Source organism: Augochlora pura, chromosome 7, assembly GCF_028453695.1.
Source record: "Augochlora pura isolate Apur16 chromosome 7, APUR_v2.2.1, whole genome shotgun sequence".
Lineage (NCBI taxonomy): Eukaryota > Metazoa > Arthropoda > Insecta > Hymenoptera > Halictidae > Augochlora > Augochlora pura.
The window spans coordinates 16,463,897-16,484,677 of record NC_135778.1 but is presented as its reverse complement, the minus strand read 5'-3'; the positions used below and the strand labels follow the sequence as shown (position 1 = coordinate 16,484,677).

The 20,781-nt window shown below is 41.0% G+C and overlaps 1 protein-coding gene across 1 annotated transcript in view; it reads right to left on the bottom strand.

The window, feature by feature from the left end:
* Positions 1-565: 565 nt before the first annotated feature.
* The window catches only part of Ftz-f1 (ftz transcription factor 1), a 38,800-nt gene continuing 18,584 nt past the window's right edge, over positions 566-20,781 (bottom strand). Inside the window, 5 exon segments of the mRNA XM_078184877.1 lie at positions 566-2,323; positions 2,325-2,372; positions 2,489-2,589; positions 2,720-2,978; positions 5,147-5,835. Coding sequence (XP_078041003.1) covers positions 2,189-2,323; positions 2,325-2,372; positions 2,489-2,589; positions 2,720-2,978; positions 5,147-5,835 — 1,232 coding nt within the window. The 3' untranslated portion in view covers positions 566-2,188.

Sequence of the window (20,781 nt, the reverse complement as noted above, 5' to 3'; positions counted from 1 at the left end):
ATGTACAAGTATAATCTAATTTGGAATAAACATAGTAGTTAAACTAAGATAGTAGCATGGAAATATATAACGGTTACAATACTTGAATGGAACTTTTACATTCTGTCGTTACGCATATTACAGAAGCCGTAGACATCAAGTCTACGTAAGGTAACATTCATACATTCCATTTAATTTGCTATCTGGGTGTCTATTCTGAGGTATGTGGTTCACTAAAAATGTAAAAATGTAAGACTTAATACAGTTACGAAGAGGTAGACATTCATATGCGAGTTAAATAAACATTAACTGTTTTGAAAGCATTATTCTTTTCTTCTTTTCTTTTTTTTTAAGGAATCGATGACCGATAATAATGCAAACATCTCTTTAGTTTGATCAATTGATTTTTTAAAAGAACCAGACGATTTGAAAATTTGGGAACACGTTGATTGATTACATTTTGTATCTATATTGAAGATTTCAAAAATTTTTTGACCGTGGACACAAATCTTTACTCACACGATAAGTACATGCATGTTTTCGAAAATATATACGTGTATATAAATATATATATATTTTTTATATATATATATATATATACTTATTTATTTATTTATATTTGTATTCTTCCATGGTAGTAATACTCGCAGCTAACTCCTCCTGATTTGATTCAACACTTGATTCTTAATCTAATGTGGCATCGAGTTTTTCTTTCATTATTTTTTTTTGTTACGTACATCAACGAATCATTTATATCTATATTTAATATCTTATTACGAAGTCGGTGGAAAAGTGAAAGTAGTAAAATAGCATTTTTTCCAGGTACTTCTTTGATAGAGGATATAAACAGTAGGAGTTGCAAAGGGTGGTACTACCAGCCTACCAGTACGAGCAAAGATTTCTGTTCTTGTTGCCACACTTGAGCCTCGAATCTAGCACGTGTAATTACCGATGGCTTAGATACCACAGGCGTCGAAAAGACAACCTTCACAGCACTGAAAAGTTTCTGACTATTGACTAAACAATAATAATAATAATAATCTATTAGTGAAAAATTACTACGGTTCGATCGCTACCTTAACATTCAGTAAATATTTATCTATTTAACAATTGCGATAAGACAATATTGATCTTATATACTTAGTTAATAATCGCTAGATAATGTAGGACCACATAAACCTTGCTCCAATGATTCTTTCATTTCTTAAACAGAATCTTTATTATGATACAATATACAGTAATAAAATATCGCATTTTTCGTGGTTATTTTTTTCCGCCACCTATTTGAAAAAATAATAAAAGAGAAAATACATGAATAAAGTTCTAAATTAGTGAAGACATTAAGTAGCTAATGATTTTTTTCTCAGTAAGCAACAGAAATATATTTATTTCATTAAACTATACACAAAATATTATAATTACATATTTAACATGATTTATACTTTACAACATAATTGGAATGTGTTAACTAGTATTTACAATATAATAGCCCTGCTGTGTGCAAGTGTGACAAAATGCAGATTTTGTTTTTAATTAGGAAGTTCTAAGGATGCCCAGGTGGCCGTGCGACATATATATGTATATATAAGTATATCACATGAAATTTTACTGTCGATCAACTATACCCATTGAATCCCTTGCAAGAAGCACGATTGACCGTAGAGTCGGCAAATTCTTTCCTTTATCTTTTATTTCCTTTAATCTTCGTTCGTTTGTGTTGCTATTAGGATATCGTTTCTTTCTTTTTTTCGTTCAAAATGAGAGCAAGGCTTCAGTGGTATATGCTTAAAAATAATCGCTTCTAGTATTAGAAAAATAGCTTTGCTTATTTAGACAAAAGTTGCCTGCCCTTTGACCAATATTTTGTTAATCACCCTTTGTACTGTTTTCAAGGCATCTTGCTTACTGTTTCCCTGCGCTTGTACCCACCAACAGGGGTAGTAATTCTCCATGGATACATCTCTAAAACTTCAACATCAAATATAGAAAATATATGTCATTATGTTTATATATTTAGATACAGTTTATAGTACATATATTATGTATATATGTGTACGTCTATACTCGATTTGTTTTTTGCATAGGTATTTTATGAACCAGGGCCCCTCAACTTGGTCCAATACCTAAGCGGCGTTAGCTCTTAATAGGTACTTGAGGTCCACTTTGACAGTAAGGGGCTCTATCGTGATTTTTGAGATATAGCAATAGACTAACTCATGGCAATGCTGCCAAACGAATCTATCGTTTCATTTTCTTTTAGCATGAAGCATCTCCATGAGAAGAGTTTGAGTCGGTGCTCCGCCACTACAGTGCTTCTGGTAAAGGTGATCTTCTCCCCTGCTTGCTACCACATGAATTTCGGGTAATACTGCTAGCAGCTTGTTAAATTTATCCTGTTCACAACAAAAAGAAAAACATCATAAATTGTTATCAAATCGTACAAATCAATAACACAAGAAAGAGATGAAAATATAAAAATGGAAACAATAGAGAAACACGTAAAACGTACCGTTACAGATGGATAACATGTCAACGTGTAATCCAAAAGAGCTTGTAGAACTTGTTCATGACCTTCTTGCACATGTTTCTTGTTCACTAGTCCACGAACTTCTAAACAATCCAATGAAAATTTTGTTGTTGTCAATTGCCGTATCCCCCGTCCGAAATTATCGACGGAAATAGATTTCACGTTAGTTTTTTCTTTTTTTATTATGAACTCAAACGTTGTTGATCGGCTTACCATGGTTGAGCAGCATCAGGAATTTTATGCATATGTAGTCCGAAAGATCGAATTTGAGTTCCTGAAGTTTCGTCGACAGCTCGTTGAAAAGATTCGCCAGGGAAGGAACTCCAAGTAGGCCGAGACAAAGGAGATCAAACTTTTGGCCATTATGAAGTGTGGTCTCGTCAGGTAGATTATTATGTAACCTTTGATGGAGGTGGTCGAGCACCAACATATCCGACCAGGAGTGTTGCAGTAGCTTCATTTGGTCGTCAACCTTTCAAACAATTTAATAAACTGTTAGATACACGTTTGCGATGAATTATATCATCGCGCAAAAATTTCGCAGCGTATCATTCAATTCGACGAATAAATAAATAAACTAGTCTTGCCGTCGAACACACTTTCTCGCGATAACGATTCATTGTCCATTTTTGTAAAATCTATTGTACACTGTGTTCTGTTGCGTGCAGTTTATAAAATTGCAGAAACTATTGTATTTACGTTTCGTATTGTCTAGAGAATATTAAAAGTAGGACTCGAAACCGTGGCAGGTATTTTTACACCGTTGTTTATATATATATGTATAGTGTGTATATATGTGTATAATAAAATATGAAAAAACTGTAGAAATGTTTAAGCAGGCAGTTTATAATTAACATGGGCCTGCTTTAGGGCAACCGCCATAACCCAGAAACGTATCTTGTTATGACCTAGATATGAGGCGATGCTTGAAATCATTCAGTGATTGTGCAATGCTGTTGGTTACCTCACATCCCCGCTCATACCACCAACAGGCCAGCGACGAGTTATTTATCGGTAAGAACTAACTTCTCTTGAAAAGATTCCCAACAACGGTTTAAAATTCGTTAAAATTTTTATCGTTCGATAACGATACTTCTACAGCCACCGTTCGTTAAATATAACATATACACGCGCAGGAATCGTTCGCGTATCATTCCGAGTTTTCTCTCGACCGCGAAGCAAAGAAAAGAAAAAAAAGATCGTCGATCGATGGATCTGCTAAAACGGTGGCATCTCTATCGCAACTGCCTACACACCGATGACGTATGCCGCGAAGAGATTCAGAACGACAGACTACGTTTCTTGGCGCTCAAATGGTCAGGCGGAGCCTCGAAGACATCGAACGAAACTCGATCGAATATTTTTATTCGTATTAAGTGTTTTCTCTGGATTCTTCAATAATCGTTTCACACCGCGTTCTAGTTTCAATAAAACGCTATCGCGCGAAGAAAGTGCAACGCCATCGGCCGTGCGCCGCTCCGTTTTTATTTGAATGTTCCCCGTGTCCGCGTTTTATCAGTCGACCGCGGCGTTAGAATTTAAATTCCCACCGTCTTTATGCAGATCGTGTGATTTGCCTCGTAATTAGATTATGTTCGCGATGACAAAAAAAAAAAGAACCGAGAAAGCTGTTCGACGCCGTTGACAAACTCGATTCGAAAAATATCACGCCTGCGAGCCAACGGTATTATCGCGTGCGACAAAAAAATGTTCTCCGCTATTTTACGAAGTGATGCAATTAAGAATCAAAAATTACGTAACCGGCCGTTAAAACGCAGTTTGTGAAAGTACGCGGTTTTATACGTTATTGGCTGCAATCGCGGCAAGGACCACTCTTTGGCTGCTCAAAAGGTGTCGTTTGGTTCGCAAAATGGCGGCGCTGCAGAAATTGAAATTCGACGCGGACGAGAAACGTTACACGAGTGGCATTTGAAAATTGTTCCAGCTATCAATGCAACCCGTTTGGACTACTTTTATAGTTCATTGTGAATCGGAGATCATTATTTTTTATTGTTATTAATTGATTATCGGACCGCTCGGTTTCATGCAAACATTTTTAAAAAATAGAACCGAGAAAGAATTCTGCGTTATTGTAATTACAATATGTTCGGCGAGCAACCTGAATACTGTCACGATTTTTAGAACACGATAAAGTTAAACTAATATTTGCTATAGTAAATTTTAATTTCATAGTTTCGGTTACATTAATTAAATTACTCTGATGTTGCGAGCATTATAGGGGTTGATTTTCTAGTATTTCAGATTAATTTTTATCGCGACTTGTTCGACCGAATTAAATGTTACCAAGATCGTTAACCCCTTTGCCGTATCATTTTCTTTACAAGTGCTATGACTAGAATTTTTCCTATCGCACTAATTTCTTAGCAGAAAAAGGAATCTTTATTTTGTACTTATATATACTTGAATATTCAACTATTCGTGACAAGAGAATAAAATTTGAATATTAAAATTGAAACTCGTTAAAGTACAGCAAGGTGTTCAAAAACACGTGGAAGTGAAGCCAAGATTTGTTATAAAGAACGATAGCATTTTAGTTCCCGTCGACTGAACGATTGAGATATTCAGAATCGATAAACGACGCCTTAGAATTACAGTCGCGGATCAGTTGTAGCCACTCACCTTGAGATCTTTGAAGAACACCGAATTCCTAGCCCAGTCCACCTGCGAGAACAGATTCTGATCGAGCACTTTGCACATTAATTCGAACAAGTCCACTTCACACTGATTGTACGTTTGGTTTTGCAACAGTCCGAAAAGGGACGCCTGCCACTCGCGATCGTCGACCGTTTGCACGAAGTCTCTTATCATCGGACTAGTTTTCAAGGCGGCGGTCGAGGGCGCGGAGCCGGCGGCACCGTGGGGTTGCGTGGACTGTTCGCCGAAGTTGAAGGGCTTGGGACTTAGGGTGGTGGAGTTGGCGGCCCACAGCTTGCTATCCAGGCCGGGGTTGAGGTTGTGCAGGTGATTACCGCCAGAAATGTTTGGCTGGGTGGACGGTGCGATCAGTTGGTGCTGACCAGCTCCGCTGCCAGCCTGTGTCGTGACCAGACCAGCGGCCACGGCTGCGGGGGATGGACTCGAATCTGGAGAAGACGTTAGACTCGAGACCTGAGGTATTTGGATCTCCTGTTTAATATGCAGGAAAGGCGTTACGGCGGAGGGATAGTTCGATGGATCACCGAGGCTGCCGCGTATCGTTTGCAGTGCCAGCTGCCGTTGCCTCAACATTTGGAGCTTTCGCGCTCGGTCCCTCTTGTACATTGGGCCGAATTTGTTCCTACCGCCTCGCATTCGGTCCGCCCGCACGGCTGTAACAGAAAACGATCGCATTAGCATCACCATTCCACTAGCTTGTCGAGAGCCCACCTCCTCCGAGATCTCCTCCAAGCCCTTTTTTCTTTATCCCTGATGAAAAACTTTTTCCTGCTCCACGCGCGAGTTAACGGACTCCTTACATTTTACGATCGGATCCTACGTTTTACCGCGCGCGTAAATTCCCGCGAACCAGAAGACGCGATCATTCGGTCGATACGTCGCGTCGCGTCGCGCGTCCCTCTTATATTCGCGCCATTGAGATGGCCCCCCAGTGAAATCTTTATTATCTCGGAAACATTAGCCGACCGGTAGCACGGTTTCGCGTTATTAATTTTCGAGGAACGCTCGTGGCGCGCCGAGAGATCGTCCGGGGCAATTTCGCGAGCACGCGGGAGCCAGCAGCCGCGAGCGGCCTTGACTATGCAAAGTTCGCCGTAACACGAAGGCGGAAGCCGGGGCCTAATTGCGCCGGCGAGAGGACAAAAAGCTCGACAGCTTTGCTCCTGCTCCTGTTCCCGCAGACCGTGCTGCTGCTGCTCCGTTTCTCGATCGTCGAGATCGCCCGCTAATATCCACCGAGACACCGGCCGACCGCGTGCAACATCGTCTCCACCTACGAATGCCGCAGGTGTTTTTTGGCACGTTCGACGCGCGTCGCTATCGAAAGAGAAACGCCGCGACTGCCAACACTGATTATTTATTGCTCGCGATTTACCGCCGCGAACAACCTGTTAACATGCTCCGCGCGTACTACACCACCGCTAAAGCTAATACGCCCGTGTTGATTCGAAGCGAGCGCGCGCGGCTTTTGACGCGAACGAATCCGAGACCGCGCACTTGTTGCTCGCGCGCGATCCTGCTCCTTATAACCCCTTGCACTACGGTTCCTTTCATTTTGCGTTAATTAGCAATTTATTCATTCTTAACCCTCTTAGTACCGGCGAAGAGAGTCTGTCTCTGAGCGAAATGTTTCAAACTCGTTTGACGAAGTTTGATAAAGTTTCGGAAAGAAATTGCAAGAATTTTGAAAAGCCTGATAAATACAAAATTCAAAAAGGGAGAAGAAATAAGAAATGAAATTGTTGTTTAATAAAAATATTAAGAGAACTATCTTTCCAACAATAGCCGACAACGATATATCGCTGTTCGGTACACTAAGAGGGTTAATACTTTCTTTAATAGGACTGGACAACTCCAATCTCTTGTATTGTCCTTATTTACTTTCGTTTCTGTACTTTGATAATAGAGGAATTAAATTTGGGTTCGATTTGAAATAATTTGATAATTATTTATATTTAGTAGATTGTGCATGAAATTTTTATCACGAGTCGGACTCGTTATTGTAGTGCAAGGGGTTATCGACTGCCGGAGTTTACAGAAGCAGGCGAACTCGCTGTTTCGAATATGCACGGGGTTTGTTAAGTTTTCTATAAATTCCTACGAGTTTTAAACTTTATTACAAGTCGAATATAGTCGAGAAAAATTGATGACGTTGATGTTACTGTTCACAGGGTAATCAACCCCATGCTATAAATATTAATGTTCTAATAAATAAAATGCTTCTTTCGGTAGAAAAACCGTGGAAAGGATTAAAACTAACCTATTATATTGGTGTAGCAATTTCAATTCAGTAAAATTATAGAAGAAAGAAAATTGTACTTGGTTCGTTTTTCCTGTAACCGATGGGAGAAACTGTTACTTTGAAATATTAAAGTAAATGTTTGAATGAAAATATTAAAATATTTGAAGTAAAAATAAGCGTAGCAAAAATCGTCTAATTTTTCTTCAGCCACCTAAATTTGCTCTTTACTTTTTAATCTCACGAATTCGATGTTTGACTGGTGCTTTCGAACCACCTGGTGTAAAAGTCAAAAGGTGCGCGCATCGATTGAAACGGATACAAAACAGTGTGCGTGTGTCCGAAGTAAATAGCGTTCTAGAAGTCTCGGTTCCCGAATCAAGTGCATTACTGCATCTCCCGAGTTAAGGTCGGTATTGTAAACAAGGGATCCCCAGATGTGTGGTCTCGGGGCCGGAAGTGGCCTAGCGGCGGAACTCGATATGGATCCCCCTCGTCTGCGAGGGATTAAAACGCACGGTAGCAGCGGCGTACATTAAGATTACGGACCCACGGCCAGCGAACATTTTGCGGATCCGCGACGAAGATCGGCCAGAACTTTGCCAGCGTCTATTGTCCATCGATCGAGCCATAGGGGTTCTAAACAGAAACTACCCTTTCGGCGTGGGAGTGTCTAAAAGAATGTCTAAAGACTGCTTAGGTGTCGCTTTCCATTTTATACGAATTTTCCTAATATTTTCTGAAAGGAATTTTTGAAGTGCAACCTAATTTTTATATTAATAAAATTTTCTATTAATTAGCATAGTACCTAATCTTTTTTTTCTAGATATATTTATTTATGTAGTATGTATTATATATTGGATATTATATATATTTGTATGTTTAAGTATTGTATATCAGTGTAATGGATATAATATATTTATATATTTACTTTATCTGTTATTCTTGATATATTACACTATTTCTTACGTTTTCTGTCACTTCTGTATTGTATCTCTCTCTCTCTCTCCCTCTATATATATATATTATATTATTATTATTCTTATAATTAATGTAATTAATATATATTATACTTGTGCGACGGCTGTGCAAAATCTCTTTCACTCCTCCCCCTAATAGAATTGACTTTTTCACCCACGAACAAATGATTACCATTACAATTATTAACATCACAGTCTTGTGCAGCGAAAGAGACGTCTCCCGAAAACGGCATAGAATTCGCCGGATCTTCGAACCGAATCAGCAGTCCATCAGTGTCAAGGATCGTCGGACGGCTTCGTCTCTAGGCAGGCCGCAACGAAAGGAATACGGAATAACGAAAGAAAAAACAGAGGATCGAAAGAAATAAAGAAGAGCAGAAACAGAAAGAGAACGTCGAAAGCATCCAGCCATAAAAGGTATTCGACCAATCGCCGGTTCACGAAGTCCTCGATGTGGCAAGATTTCCGAGGAGGAGGTGTCCACGACGACGACGACGACGACGACGACGACGAGGAGGTGGACGACGACGGCCGATCCACAGGGTCACGGTGTGCGATCGAGGGAGGATTTCGAACGGTTCACAATTTATAGGGCGGCCACGCGGCTAAAATGGCGGCGTTGCCTATTTTCGTACGAAGTGTTTGCTATCCGTCGTGGTCGCATGAAACACGTCGGCGAGCGAGCGAGCGAGCAAGCGCGGTGCTCGCTCGTTGAAAGTGAAAGGAGGTTGAATCGCTTGCCTGTCCACTTCTGCCTGCGCCGCCCCGCCGTGGCACAGGAGGGCCACCCCTCTGCCCGCCGGGGCACCGCCGATACCGCCGCGGCCCTCCGCACCCGGCCCCTTAACCCTACTTTATTCCCTTCCCTCGACTCTACTTCCCCCGAACGCCTCTCGCCTCGCCGCGCCAAGCCGCGCCGCGCCGATCCACATTGCCGCCTCCGCCACCCTGTGTGTGCCCGCTCTTACGCCTCCTCTCTTTCTCTCTCTCTCTCTCTCTCTCTCTCTCACTCTCTTTCTCTGTCTTTCTCTGTCTCTTTCTCTCTTTCGCTGTTTCTCTTACTGGCCCCGGCGACACCTTTTGCCACCACCTTTCTCCTCCTCTCTTTTCCGCCAATTTAATCTCTCCTTCTCTCTCTCTCTCTCTCTCTCTCTTTCTTCTATACTTTTTCGCACCCCCACAGCTTCGAACCAGGGGTTGGAAACGTTTAAGGCAAGAGTACCTATTATGAAACGGCTGCTCAGGTAGTATAAGGTTATCATCGATTTGATTGCCACTGAAAAGTGGTTGTTGGTTGAATATTTATACCGCTGCTCGATAGATCGACGTCTCCTCTCTCTCTCTCTCTCTCTCTCTCTCTCGCTCTCTAGGTAACGTAACGAGAACTTTAATATATTGATTTAGTACGAATTACAAATATTACGAGCGATGTATTGGCGTGTTGCAGTGGCGGTTATATGCTTGAAGACCACTTGAAACGTAATACGAGTTGTGCTCGAAGTATGCTTGATGCGTAGCTTGAAGCTTTTTTTAGGTGACGGTGATACCAGCCTGTTGGACAACGACTTTAATATCTTCTTGTTTAATATTAATGTACTTGGTGTGACAGAACGATGTGAGAAAGTCGTGTTCTTCGCTTGTTTTTGTCATTTTAAATGAGGGGATATTTGTATAGATTTTGTTGTGGTTATGTCAAGGTTATAGGTGAAATATCCACCCTCGAAATTATACAAATTGTGCCATTGATATATTTTATATCGTTAAAAACAGAGGAAAATCTTGGGTGACCTAATTTGGCTTGAATATCATTACTTAAATCCTTTTCCAAATTTCGTCAGTCAATTATTGTTAAATACATTATTATAATTAATCACTTTATTACATCTGATATGTTATTATTAAATATGTTACTACATCTGATATATTATTATTAAATATATTACTATATGTGATATATTATTATTAACTATATTACTACATCTGATGTATTATTATTAAATCTATTATCCATGACATTCTTGAATCTATTATTATGAAGATTCATTCTAAAAAGTTAGAAATAACATTTGTTCCCCCAAGTAGTATTAGATAGGAATCTCAGTCAAACAGGACCTGTCTGGTCATGACTGGACGATTCTACTTCCCGCGAACGTTGAAGTACGAACGCACGCGAACACCGACACATATCTCCGAACTCAATTTTTCTCAATATTTGATTGTTCTTTTCGACTTGTTTTCGCAAGCAGAAATAATGACGTGTGGTAGAAAACCACGGCTCACGAAACAGCCTCATATATATAAACGAATACGGAGTGGTTGTTCACTGGAACAGATACTTCGAAAAATACACACGAAATTGGCGAAGGAATTACTGTAATAGAAAACGATGTGTTGTACAGTCGGATTTCATTGATTCGAGCACGCGGAGGGACGAAATGGGGTCGCGTAATCGGCGTTCACTGATTTTCTTATTGCTTGTTAGTTGTGCCTAGGTGAACAGATTTTTACAACTGGAAGTTTAGATTATTGTTATTGATTTTCGCTGATATTGAAAATATTTGATACATTTTTTATAATGTATCTCTTATGCGAATACAAATAATTCGAATAGTACGAATAATACAAATAATAGAAATAATTAAAATAATGCGAATAATGAAAATAATACGAATAATTCAAATAATACGAATAATTCAAATAATACGAATAATACGAATAATTCAAATAATACGAATAATTCAAATAATTCAAATAATTCAAATATGCAAAGGCGACAGAATACAAATAGCGCGTACCAATTTATTACCACGCCAAAATCGATCAATAAACCTCAACAATGTAAAGTTCTGTTCAAAATCAATCGACGTATGAATACATTCTACACCCACCATATTTGGACGTTAATAAATATATACTTAACAAGGCTAACTTTCTGATAGGCCATTACACCAATGATTGGAGTATAGTCGAAGTTTGTTGTACGCAATTAATTCTCGTTGTATAACAACAATGAACGTCGTAGTTTGAACCATATTGTTGATCGAATAAAGACGTTTCTCAGCCACTACCATAATTTATGATTTCGATTTTGGTCATAGTATAAGATCACTCCGCGCGGATGCTTCTAGATATGAACAAAGAATCCGGAAGACAATAAATCGGCGATGCGAAAGATATTTCCCAGTTCAGATCGAACGAAAGTAAGGTTCAGCGACCAGTTTCCGCAAGAGAGCCAGCAACAAGAGAACGCTATCGATTCGTACTATAATTTATGAAAGATAGTTGCATATTTTACTAAAAAGAAATCGGCCCAGTCCTCGAGCAGCATACCGTCTAATTTTACCTGGACACGGCTAACGTATCGAGTTCCTTTCGCGTTGGAACACGAACGGAAATCTCGAAGCAATTCCACGTGACGATCTACGGGCCACTATCGTCGAGAAATGCCCTCGATAACCCAGCCCCGCGTAGACAACCAGAACAACCTATTTATTGATTAAGAATCTCGCTGTTGCGTTTGATCGCGAACCGTTTATTTTACTTCGTATATACGGGGAACGCGGTTTCGTGGCAGCTGTATAGCCGTATCCATTAACCCTTTGCACTACAAGTCCTTTCTCGCTGCGTCGATTAGCACTTATTTGCCCTTAATATTTTTAATAATAGAGCCAAACAATTTTTGTTTCTTTCATTGTCTTATGTACTTTTGTTTGTAGACCATGATAAGAGAAGAATCTATCTCTATCTCGATGTAGAAGGAATTAATAATGTTCATATTTAGTAGATCTTAGTAGATCTTTCATGAAATCTGTATCGCGAGTCTGCCTCGTTATTATAGTGCAAGGGGGTTTAAAGTCCATGTAATCCGTTTAGCTTGTTACAGTATATTCTTATTAGATTCGACAAGCGTAGCCGACGATTGCGTCGGGCTACTGGAAAATTAGAATTTAGATTGGCAACGCTGAAAATTGGAAATTCGTGGCACCCCTCGGGACGTAAGACGGTCGACGCGCAGGGCGAACTACATAATTGAAATATCGGACAACGCGGACCGCAGGATTCTGGCTACGGTTTAACCCCCGGGGTGGCTAATCGTGTCAAATGTATCGCGCGCCATTTTGTTTCATCTATTTCTTCGCTTTTGATGACCCTTCGCCGCGACTGTTTAAAAGATAGGGTAGGATGGCGCGATAATGGAGCATCGTTCTTTTCGCATTATTTAAAAGTTAACAATGTTTAAGCGTAATATAAATTTCATATTTTTTTTAATTTCATATTTTCATATAAATTTCTTATTTCTTTTAATTTTATATTTTCATATAGATTTATTATTTCGTTTAATTTTATATTTTCATATCAATGTCTTATATCTGTTATACAGGGTTTTCCAATAGGGACGGGTCGATGTTGACAGTCTGTAGCGGTCATGTTATGTTGAATGCGTCGTTGAAATCTGTTTTTTACAATTCAGTCGGTCATGCCAAATCACCATGCCAAGTTACACGATTGAGCAGCACCTCCAAATGATAAAATTATATTATCAAAATAAGTGTTCGTTAGTGCAAACGTTGCGCGCGTTACGCCCATTTTATGGTAGACGGGGCTTCAAGCCCTTCAAAGTCGACCCTCCAACGCAAAATTGCCGTATATGGGACAATTCCAACTCACATGAGATTCACCAGGTGGCAATGCATCCACAAAAAGTTGCTGTTTGGTGCGGATTTTGTGCCGACGGCGTCATAGGCCCATACTTTTTTCAAAACGACGTTGGTGAGGCTGTTACCGTCAACGACGAGCGTTACAGATCCATGATAACCAATTTCTTGTGGCCCAAATTGAACGATATGGACGTGAACAACATGTGGTTCCAGCAAGACGGCGCTACGTGCCACACAGTGAACGACACGGCAGACATTCTGCATGAACAATTTGAAGGTATGGTTATCTCTCGCGGAGGTGACGTGAATTGGTCACCAAGATCCTGCGATTTGACCCCTCTAGACTTCTTCTTGTGGGGTTTTCTGAAGTCGCAGTTCTGTACCAGTAAGCCACAATCAACCGACGCTCTCAAAGCCAACATAGTCCAGGCCATCGCTGAAATTCAGCCGGAGTTATGCGGCAGAGTTATTGATAATTGGTCCTCTCGGATGCGTGCCACCGTGCGAAGCCGCGGGTGACATTTGAACGATGTCATATTCCATATGAAATGGCATACACGGGCCTCTCAAATAAAAAAAAAATTCGTTAATACCTCATACACAGCCTGTTTTATTCCATTTCAAAATTGACCCGCCCTTATTGGAAAACCCTGTACAAGGGGATCACTATGATATTTATACATTCTTCTGTCTATTCCTCCATGACAAATTCTGCCACTATAGTATTAACAAATTAATAGAAAATTAACGACTTATCGGATCGAAATAGCTTGTCAATTTTGTTCACCATTAATCTCAATTACGTTAAGAATTTTCTTCTTAATCTCAAGATACCTTCCAACTGGATATTCTTACAAAACATCGAGCTTAATCAATCTATTCTATCCCAAGAGCACCGGTGTCCATATTCGCACAAAGATATCGAATAAAACCAGAGAAATTTTCATTTTATTCCACGACGACTCTTGCCACAAAGTCGCGCTTGATTGTCCGCGCACACGTGTTTCTCCGAATGGCAAAACAAAATGGATCGAGAGAGGTTTCGTATCATTTTTCACCGGCAAAGGATAGAGCGGGGACGGTGGTCCCAGTAGTTCTTTCGGCGTGAAAAAACGATCGAGAATAGAAGCAGGATCGGACGACGCTCCCGCGGACGCGGACTCTCGGCTCGTATACGTTTTCCCGGAGACTCCATTACCCTGTCGGGGGTCCGACTCCTCGTCTGTGACGAACACCGTGCGAGCCTCGCTCGGGGTCATACATCATCCGAGGATTAAGCGGATCGCGGGCGACAGTCTGCGCGCGTTTCTTTCGTGGCAGGGGTACGTCGACCGGACTCCGCTGGGAATTCAGACAATAGGCGAGAGCCCCGCGAGCCGACAGAACGAAACTTGCTAAACTTGACTTTCAGGTTGCTGGTTTCGGCCACTTGTTCCCGATCGTGGTTAATGCCGGCCGGGAACGCGGGGGAAGAGGAGGGGGCCCATAGGTGAAGCAGCCCGCTTATCGGGACACGTGCAGAGAGCCGTTCGTTCGTCGGTCGCGCGGCCGATTTTTCATCGTTCGCTTTCTCTCCGTCATAATTTCTCACCGCGATCGCTATCCGGCCTATAAAACAATCGACGCTGTAGGTATATCCTTTCTGCTCTTTTCCCGTCCTTCCCTCCACGCCCCGCCTCCTCCTCCTCCTCCTCCTCCTCCTCCTTCTCGTCCGTCGCCGCGCTACTCCTCGTTTTTGCGTCCTCTTTCACCCCGGGTCTCGCGCGGTGGCGCATAACCGAGGGAGAGTCCCGGCCCACGAGGCAAAGAAACGGCGTGGATCACGGCTAAACTTGACTCTCGCGGCCAGTAAACTCGACGATTTCTTTTTATTCCAGACTTACGGCCGCGACGACGGAACGTCTTTACCGAGCGCCCGGGCGACGTAGGTGTTCCCCGTACAGTTCGATCTCTTATCGGACGTTAGCCGACTTAGAAAACAATTTTCTATTTTCTAACATTTTCACACATGTACAATGTGCACGTCTGCACATGCGTGTATAAAAAGTTGAAGGTTTTTTGAGAGAGATGGCGCCAGATGCGACGTACATGATGCACGCACAGGGCGGTTAATTTACAGGTCTTTACAGAATAATCGCGCCATCGTTGCAATTTGAAAAAGGTGTTTTACGTTTTTTATTTAATACGTTCTTGCTGTCAGCGTCGCGTGGTTGGGTTTATCAAAGGCTTCGTATTCCGTTATAACTTACGCTAAAATTGTTGGAAAAAAGAAGCTGTGAATTCTCGTGCTGTATATTAGACCTTTAACGCTATCATCCCTTGGTCAAGATGAAATTTCTTATTTTTCAATTTAGTAAATTTTGGAGCAGTCTCTTCCATGGAAAATGCTCGAATAAATCGTTTCATAGGAGCAAGTTTTGTAATTAATATTTCATACAATCTTAATAGATTGCGCGTCAGCTTAATTTTTACGAAGGGATGTACGTGAGTCGCTGCTATTACCTCTTGCTAGATTTAATATTACTTTTATTTAGATTTAAAAAATAAATCTGTGTGAAATAGTGATTGTCCTGTGAATTACAAAATTCAATTTCACACGTATTAAATGCACTATGTCGTGAAAAATCGCGTTGGTCACACAAGCTTATAGCGGGCATATTAATATGAACATTACACGTCTGTGCTTTTGCAGATGAAGTAATGTTGACATTCCCATAAAAATAAATATAATATAACCTTGAAATTCTTTTAAATATAAATATAAAATAACCTTGACATTCGCATAAATATATTAAACAGGAACAGAAACATTTCGCGACGACTGTTCGCACATAATTGCACCAAACGAAACCGTCTGAACATAATCCTACAATTGTAGAAACCTTTCCGTATTTGTTATTGGAACGATTCGATCCGGCTAATTGTTTTCCACAAAGCGCAAAGACTCCGTCGCGTGACCATAAGAAGAAAAATGTGGCTGCGAGACGTCTTTCCCGCGGTCCGCGCGCGGTCGTCGTAGGTGTTTCCCCCGTTCCCCAGCACGCACATGCATCCCTCCACCTTTAATTCGACGCCAGGTGCACGCCGGCGGAATCGCGAGTCCCAAGCACGCTGATAGAACCCACGCTCACCGCAAACGATGACTATTGTTTGGACAGATTTACTTTCGATCGCGCATAAATAATCGGCCGGTTCCCCCGGTGGCTCGCCACCGGCCGCGGTATCGCCATCCCCGTGAACGATTGTTAATCGACCGTAGACCACTTTTCGCGACGTTTTTCGCGACCCGAGATTCGTCGATTATAATGCGATTATCCCTGCGTTGACTCAAACTACTTTCACTTACACCCACTCTACCCGGGTATCGCGCACCTCGAACGTTGCTTCCGCTAAATTCGAACGATGCCGCTTCATTTTCCAAATGATCGGACGTCGAAGTTCGATCGCGGAGGTGGGAGGGAGAGAAAGAGAGATAAAGAAGAGATAAATGTGAATAAATTACCGGAGTAAATTTTTTGGTTCTTTATCGGTGTATTTATATTTCCAATGACTATAGTATAGGTTTTCCAAAGAATCAGGAGTTTAAAATTAATTATTTAATTTAATTATTTTTATTAAGAATTGTCCCATTTTTCAGTAATTTTTCAACAACTTCTCGATCGATCTTCCATTTTCATAGGTCTGTTATCATTAAACAGGGGGAACGACGGTACGAAAACCTCACATTTCACCCAACGATACTCTCTTTTCTACAAAATTTCACCCATAACTCAGCATCTATTTAAATTAATATTACGTAACAACATTTTCTGACATTGTCATTTAAAAGAAAATTATCGAGCTTCCTTCGCATACGACACAATCACGGAAAAACATATTCACAGGCTTCCGGCAGATAAAGTCTTAACATATAACCTAACGAACATTCGAATCGACTGATTTGCATACGTTGCTCTATAAGAACGACAAGATTGAGTTCATTTAAACTTCTTAATATATTTAAAAAATAGAATTTTTCAGAATTGCGAAAAAGGAAACCCTGACAACACTTTTGCTTCACACTATTTCAGCAAATATTTCGAATAATATTTTATTCGAATATTTCCGATGAATTCTCTAGATATTTCGAATAAAGTATGATTTAAGATTTATTAAATAGACCAAGATAGTGAAAGAAATACACTTGACACCATATCTTTGCGCCAATACTTCAGTAAATATTTTTAAATAAAATCTACGCTTCCAATAAAAATTTGTTTTCATCAATCGATTGTCTACAAAGAATTAATTCGAACTATGTCTCTCGATTTGTGGAACAATTCGGAGGAAACAGATTTCCTCAGCGACGCGGGATCGGAAGCACGTGTCGCGCGCGCGTTTTCCGCGATTTCGTCGGTGAACAGCTGAACCGTGAACGCGCGCGCGCGCGCGCGCACGACCAGAAATCGTTCTCTGCGCCCGGTTCTCTCGGTGGCCAGAGCATGTGGGTGGCAGAGAGCCAGTGGCCGCGCGTAGGCCGCTGGCCACATTAGCGTATCGGCCGTACGGCTCGATTTGATCGGCCCGATCGTCAAATATACATGCCAAACCGCGACACTGATGGTATTTACGAGTCGAATACCGGGGCACCCAGTGGGTCGGAACCCCGCGGAAACGCCCGGCCAGCCTCCAGGGAGCATTGTTCCTGTATCTCGACGAAGTAACAACCGGAAGTTTTCGGAATTGCATCGCGAGTATCACCCCTCCTTCGCCCCCCACTCTCCGCGCGCCGTACGTCCGTCCCGGCCCGGCTGTTTTCAAGCAGACTCCCGATTCCGTTATTACGTCGCCCGGAATTATCGATAAATTTCACCGACCGGCCACAATGCCGGCTTTTGTGATGGCGAACGACAATGCGTGGCTCCGTATTGTCCGATCCTGCCGATCGCGCGTCCCTCTCCCCCCCTTATGTCGCGTCATCCCGCGAGTTCTGTCGTTTCCAACTTAATATATGACGTAGAGACAGAGCGGCCAATTACTGTGCCCTGTTAGCAACCTTCGCGATTTAAATGGCATTTCTTTGACACTAAAACTACCGACTGATTTCTCATCTATTTTTCTTTTGCAATTCTTGATACTGTACGAACGTTTTTGCAGTTAAATTTCTGTATGAACTTCTTTGTTCTAGCATATATTGTAATAATAGGATGTTTAATTAATTTCAATCTTGCCAGCGGAATAAAATAATATATGAAGTTCTGGAGCCAGTAACTTTGTGCTTATAAGTTCGATATAAAAGAGATAAGTTTCGTGGTGTTTCAAAGACGTCTGTTCCTTATATGTTTAATTTTAATAAATAAGTCACTAATTGGAATCAAATGAAACAATTTGAATTGTCTCATACGATAAGTACAACGTTAAGGATGCTTGAAAATAAACGAAAGACGCTGTAATTTCCTTCTCTAACCTGTTGTGTTGTAACAATGAATTAAACACGTGTGAATTTATTAATATTCAATCACTGTTTTAATATCACTAGTTGCAACGTGACGTCAAACTGATCGGGTGACAATGATGTTGTTTCGATGTTGAATTGATTTCGTATCGATAATGGGGTCAAAATGAGTCCACATCGATGCTAATAGCGGTGAACTACACCTTACGTGGGATACATATTGAATGAGATATTGATATTACCTCAAAAATTATAAATCTTCCTCTAATAAAATTATACTCGTTTTCTAACTCTATTGCGCATATCTAATCACGCCTAATTCAAAGCCGATACCAGTTGGCACATAATTATACCAGAGAATTCACTCGTTTTATGCTTGGAAGTAATATTTTTCCTTTTTTCCCCCAACGTTGTATGGAAATGCTGTTACTTTTATAATAATTAAAGTAGTTCAATTGTCAGTGTCGTTACCAAATATTATACATCTGTAGTAAATCAGTAAATGAAATATAAAAGGTAGTCTACATTTTTGCTTATTATGTCATTAATCTTTCAAGTCCATTTATTCAGAAATTTTCGTCGATCTTCTTCTGTTTCTTCTCATTGAAATAATTATTTGTAGCTGCAACTGCAACGTGACATTAAGCAAAAATGTGAAGATTTATGTAATTCCGAATTAGTATATAATATTATTTGTACCAACAATAAATAAAAAAACAGCACTTACAAAATTAATACACGTAAAATGAATTGACTGTTAATACGCTTTCCGACAGTGAAAAAACTGGTCTTTCGAACGTTTCGAGCTACAATTGGATAAATCAAAACTATTCAAAACAGAAGTCACCTACTGCAGTTCTGCCTTACAATGAGCGACGCGTTGTCAGTCGTCGAATCACGAGTACCGGAATGAGAGAGGAGCAACATTTTTGGCGACAACGAAAGAGCTGGTAGGAGGTCCGTGAACCTCGCCGCGAGAATATCACCGATGAAAATAGTCGGTGCTCTATTGTTAGTGTTCGAACAAGTGTCCCCGGCTAGGAGGAGGAGACGGCGGAGGAGGAGGAGGAGGACGGTTCGGAAGAAAATCGCGATGGTAACACGGTTAATAGTATTCCTCGATTTATGAGGATTTCTGAGCCTCCTCCGGTTGCGCAGGGATTTGGCAAGAGCCGGAGAGAAGTCTCGCGCGGCGTTACCAAAGCCGCATATAAATGCGTTAAATACATCGCGAGGGACGGGTTCTCCCATCGATCGCCGATGGTTAAGAGAAACCGTGCGGCGCCCGTGGCACTCGTCGCTCCGACGATTATGCAATCGCGAGGCGCACACGCCTACCGGAAAAGTTTCATTTTTTTTCTCCCTTTTTCTCTCTGGCCCCCCCTCCCCCTCCACCTCGGGGCCCTCCGCCGCCACCCGCCCCCCCGCCGCCTACTTTTTCGCGGACTTAATGGCCGAGGCGCAGGGCAAACGCGGGTCTCGGTTTCGGCGAATCAGAACACCGAAGACAGGAAATGTTTAACCGGGCAAACATTGCGACACGGCTTCGTGGAACGTTAACAACTCTCCCGCTGAACAGCATGGCGGCGTGTTTGGGGAGAGTTCGAGCGTGCACGCCCGAAAACCGCGGTCGCGTTCCACGCTGAAAAGCGGCGATCACGTTCGTGATCATTGGCGTTGATATCCCGAGAGAAAAAAAGAGAGAGAGAGAGAGAGACGAAGGAAGGCACAAAAGGAAAACCAAGCTCCAAAAATTCAGTGTCGCAGCGTTCGCCATTCAAGAGTACAATGTACAATTTATTTTAAATCAGTTGGACTATGCAACGCTGTCCACCCTTAAGCAGTACACTGAAATCGTCAGCAACCCCACCATTTTTACATTTTATTTTATGGTGAATGTTTCATTTTCCATGTTTTTATCAGTCTGTATTAGAGTTGGTTATTATTTGAATAATTATTTAAATGACATCATTCCAGTCGAATAATTTATTTGAACAACGACTAAGAAGAAAACTATGAATAATTCTTCTTCATTTTCAACTCAAATAATTTACTTTTCATTCGAATAATTCTTCATCTTTTATTCATACATTAAATTATTCGGATAAAGAACGTAATGTTATTCCAATATTAATATAATAATTATTGTCCATATTTTTCACAAAAAGCTTTGAGGATACAGTTGTTGCAGGAAAACAATTACAGGGAATTTTCTTATTATTTTCATCGGATATAAAAAAAAGTCGGAGCATAATTCTCGGTAAGAACGCGTCGATTGAATTCTCGAA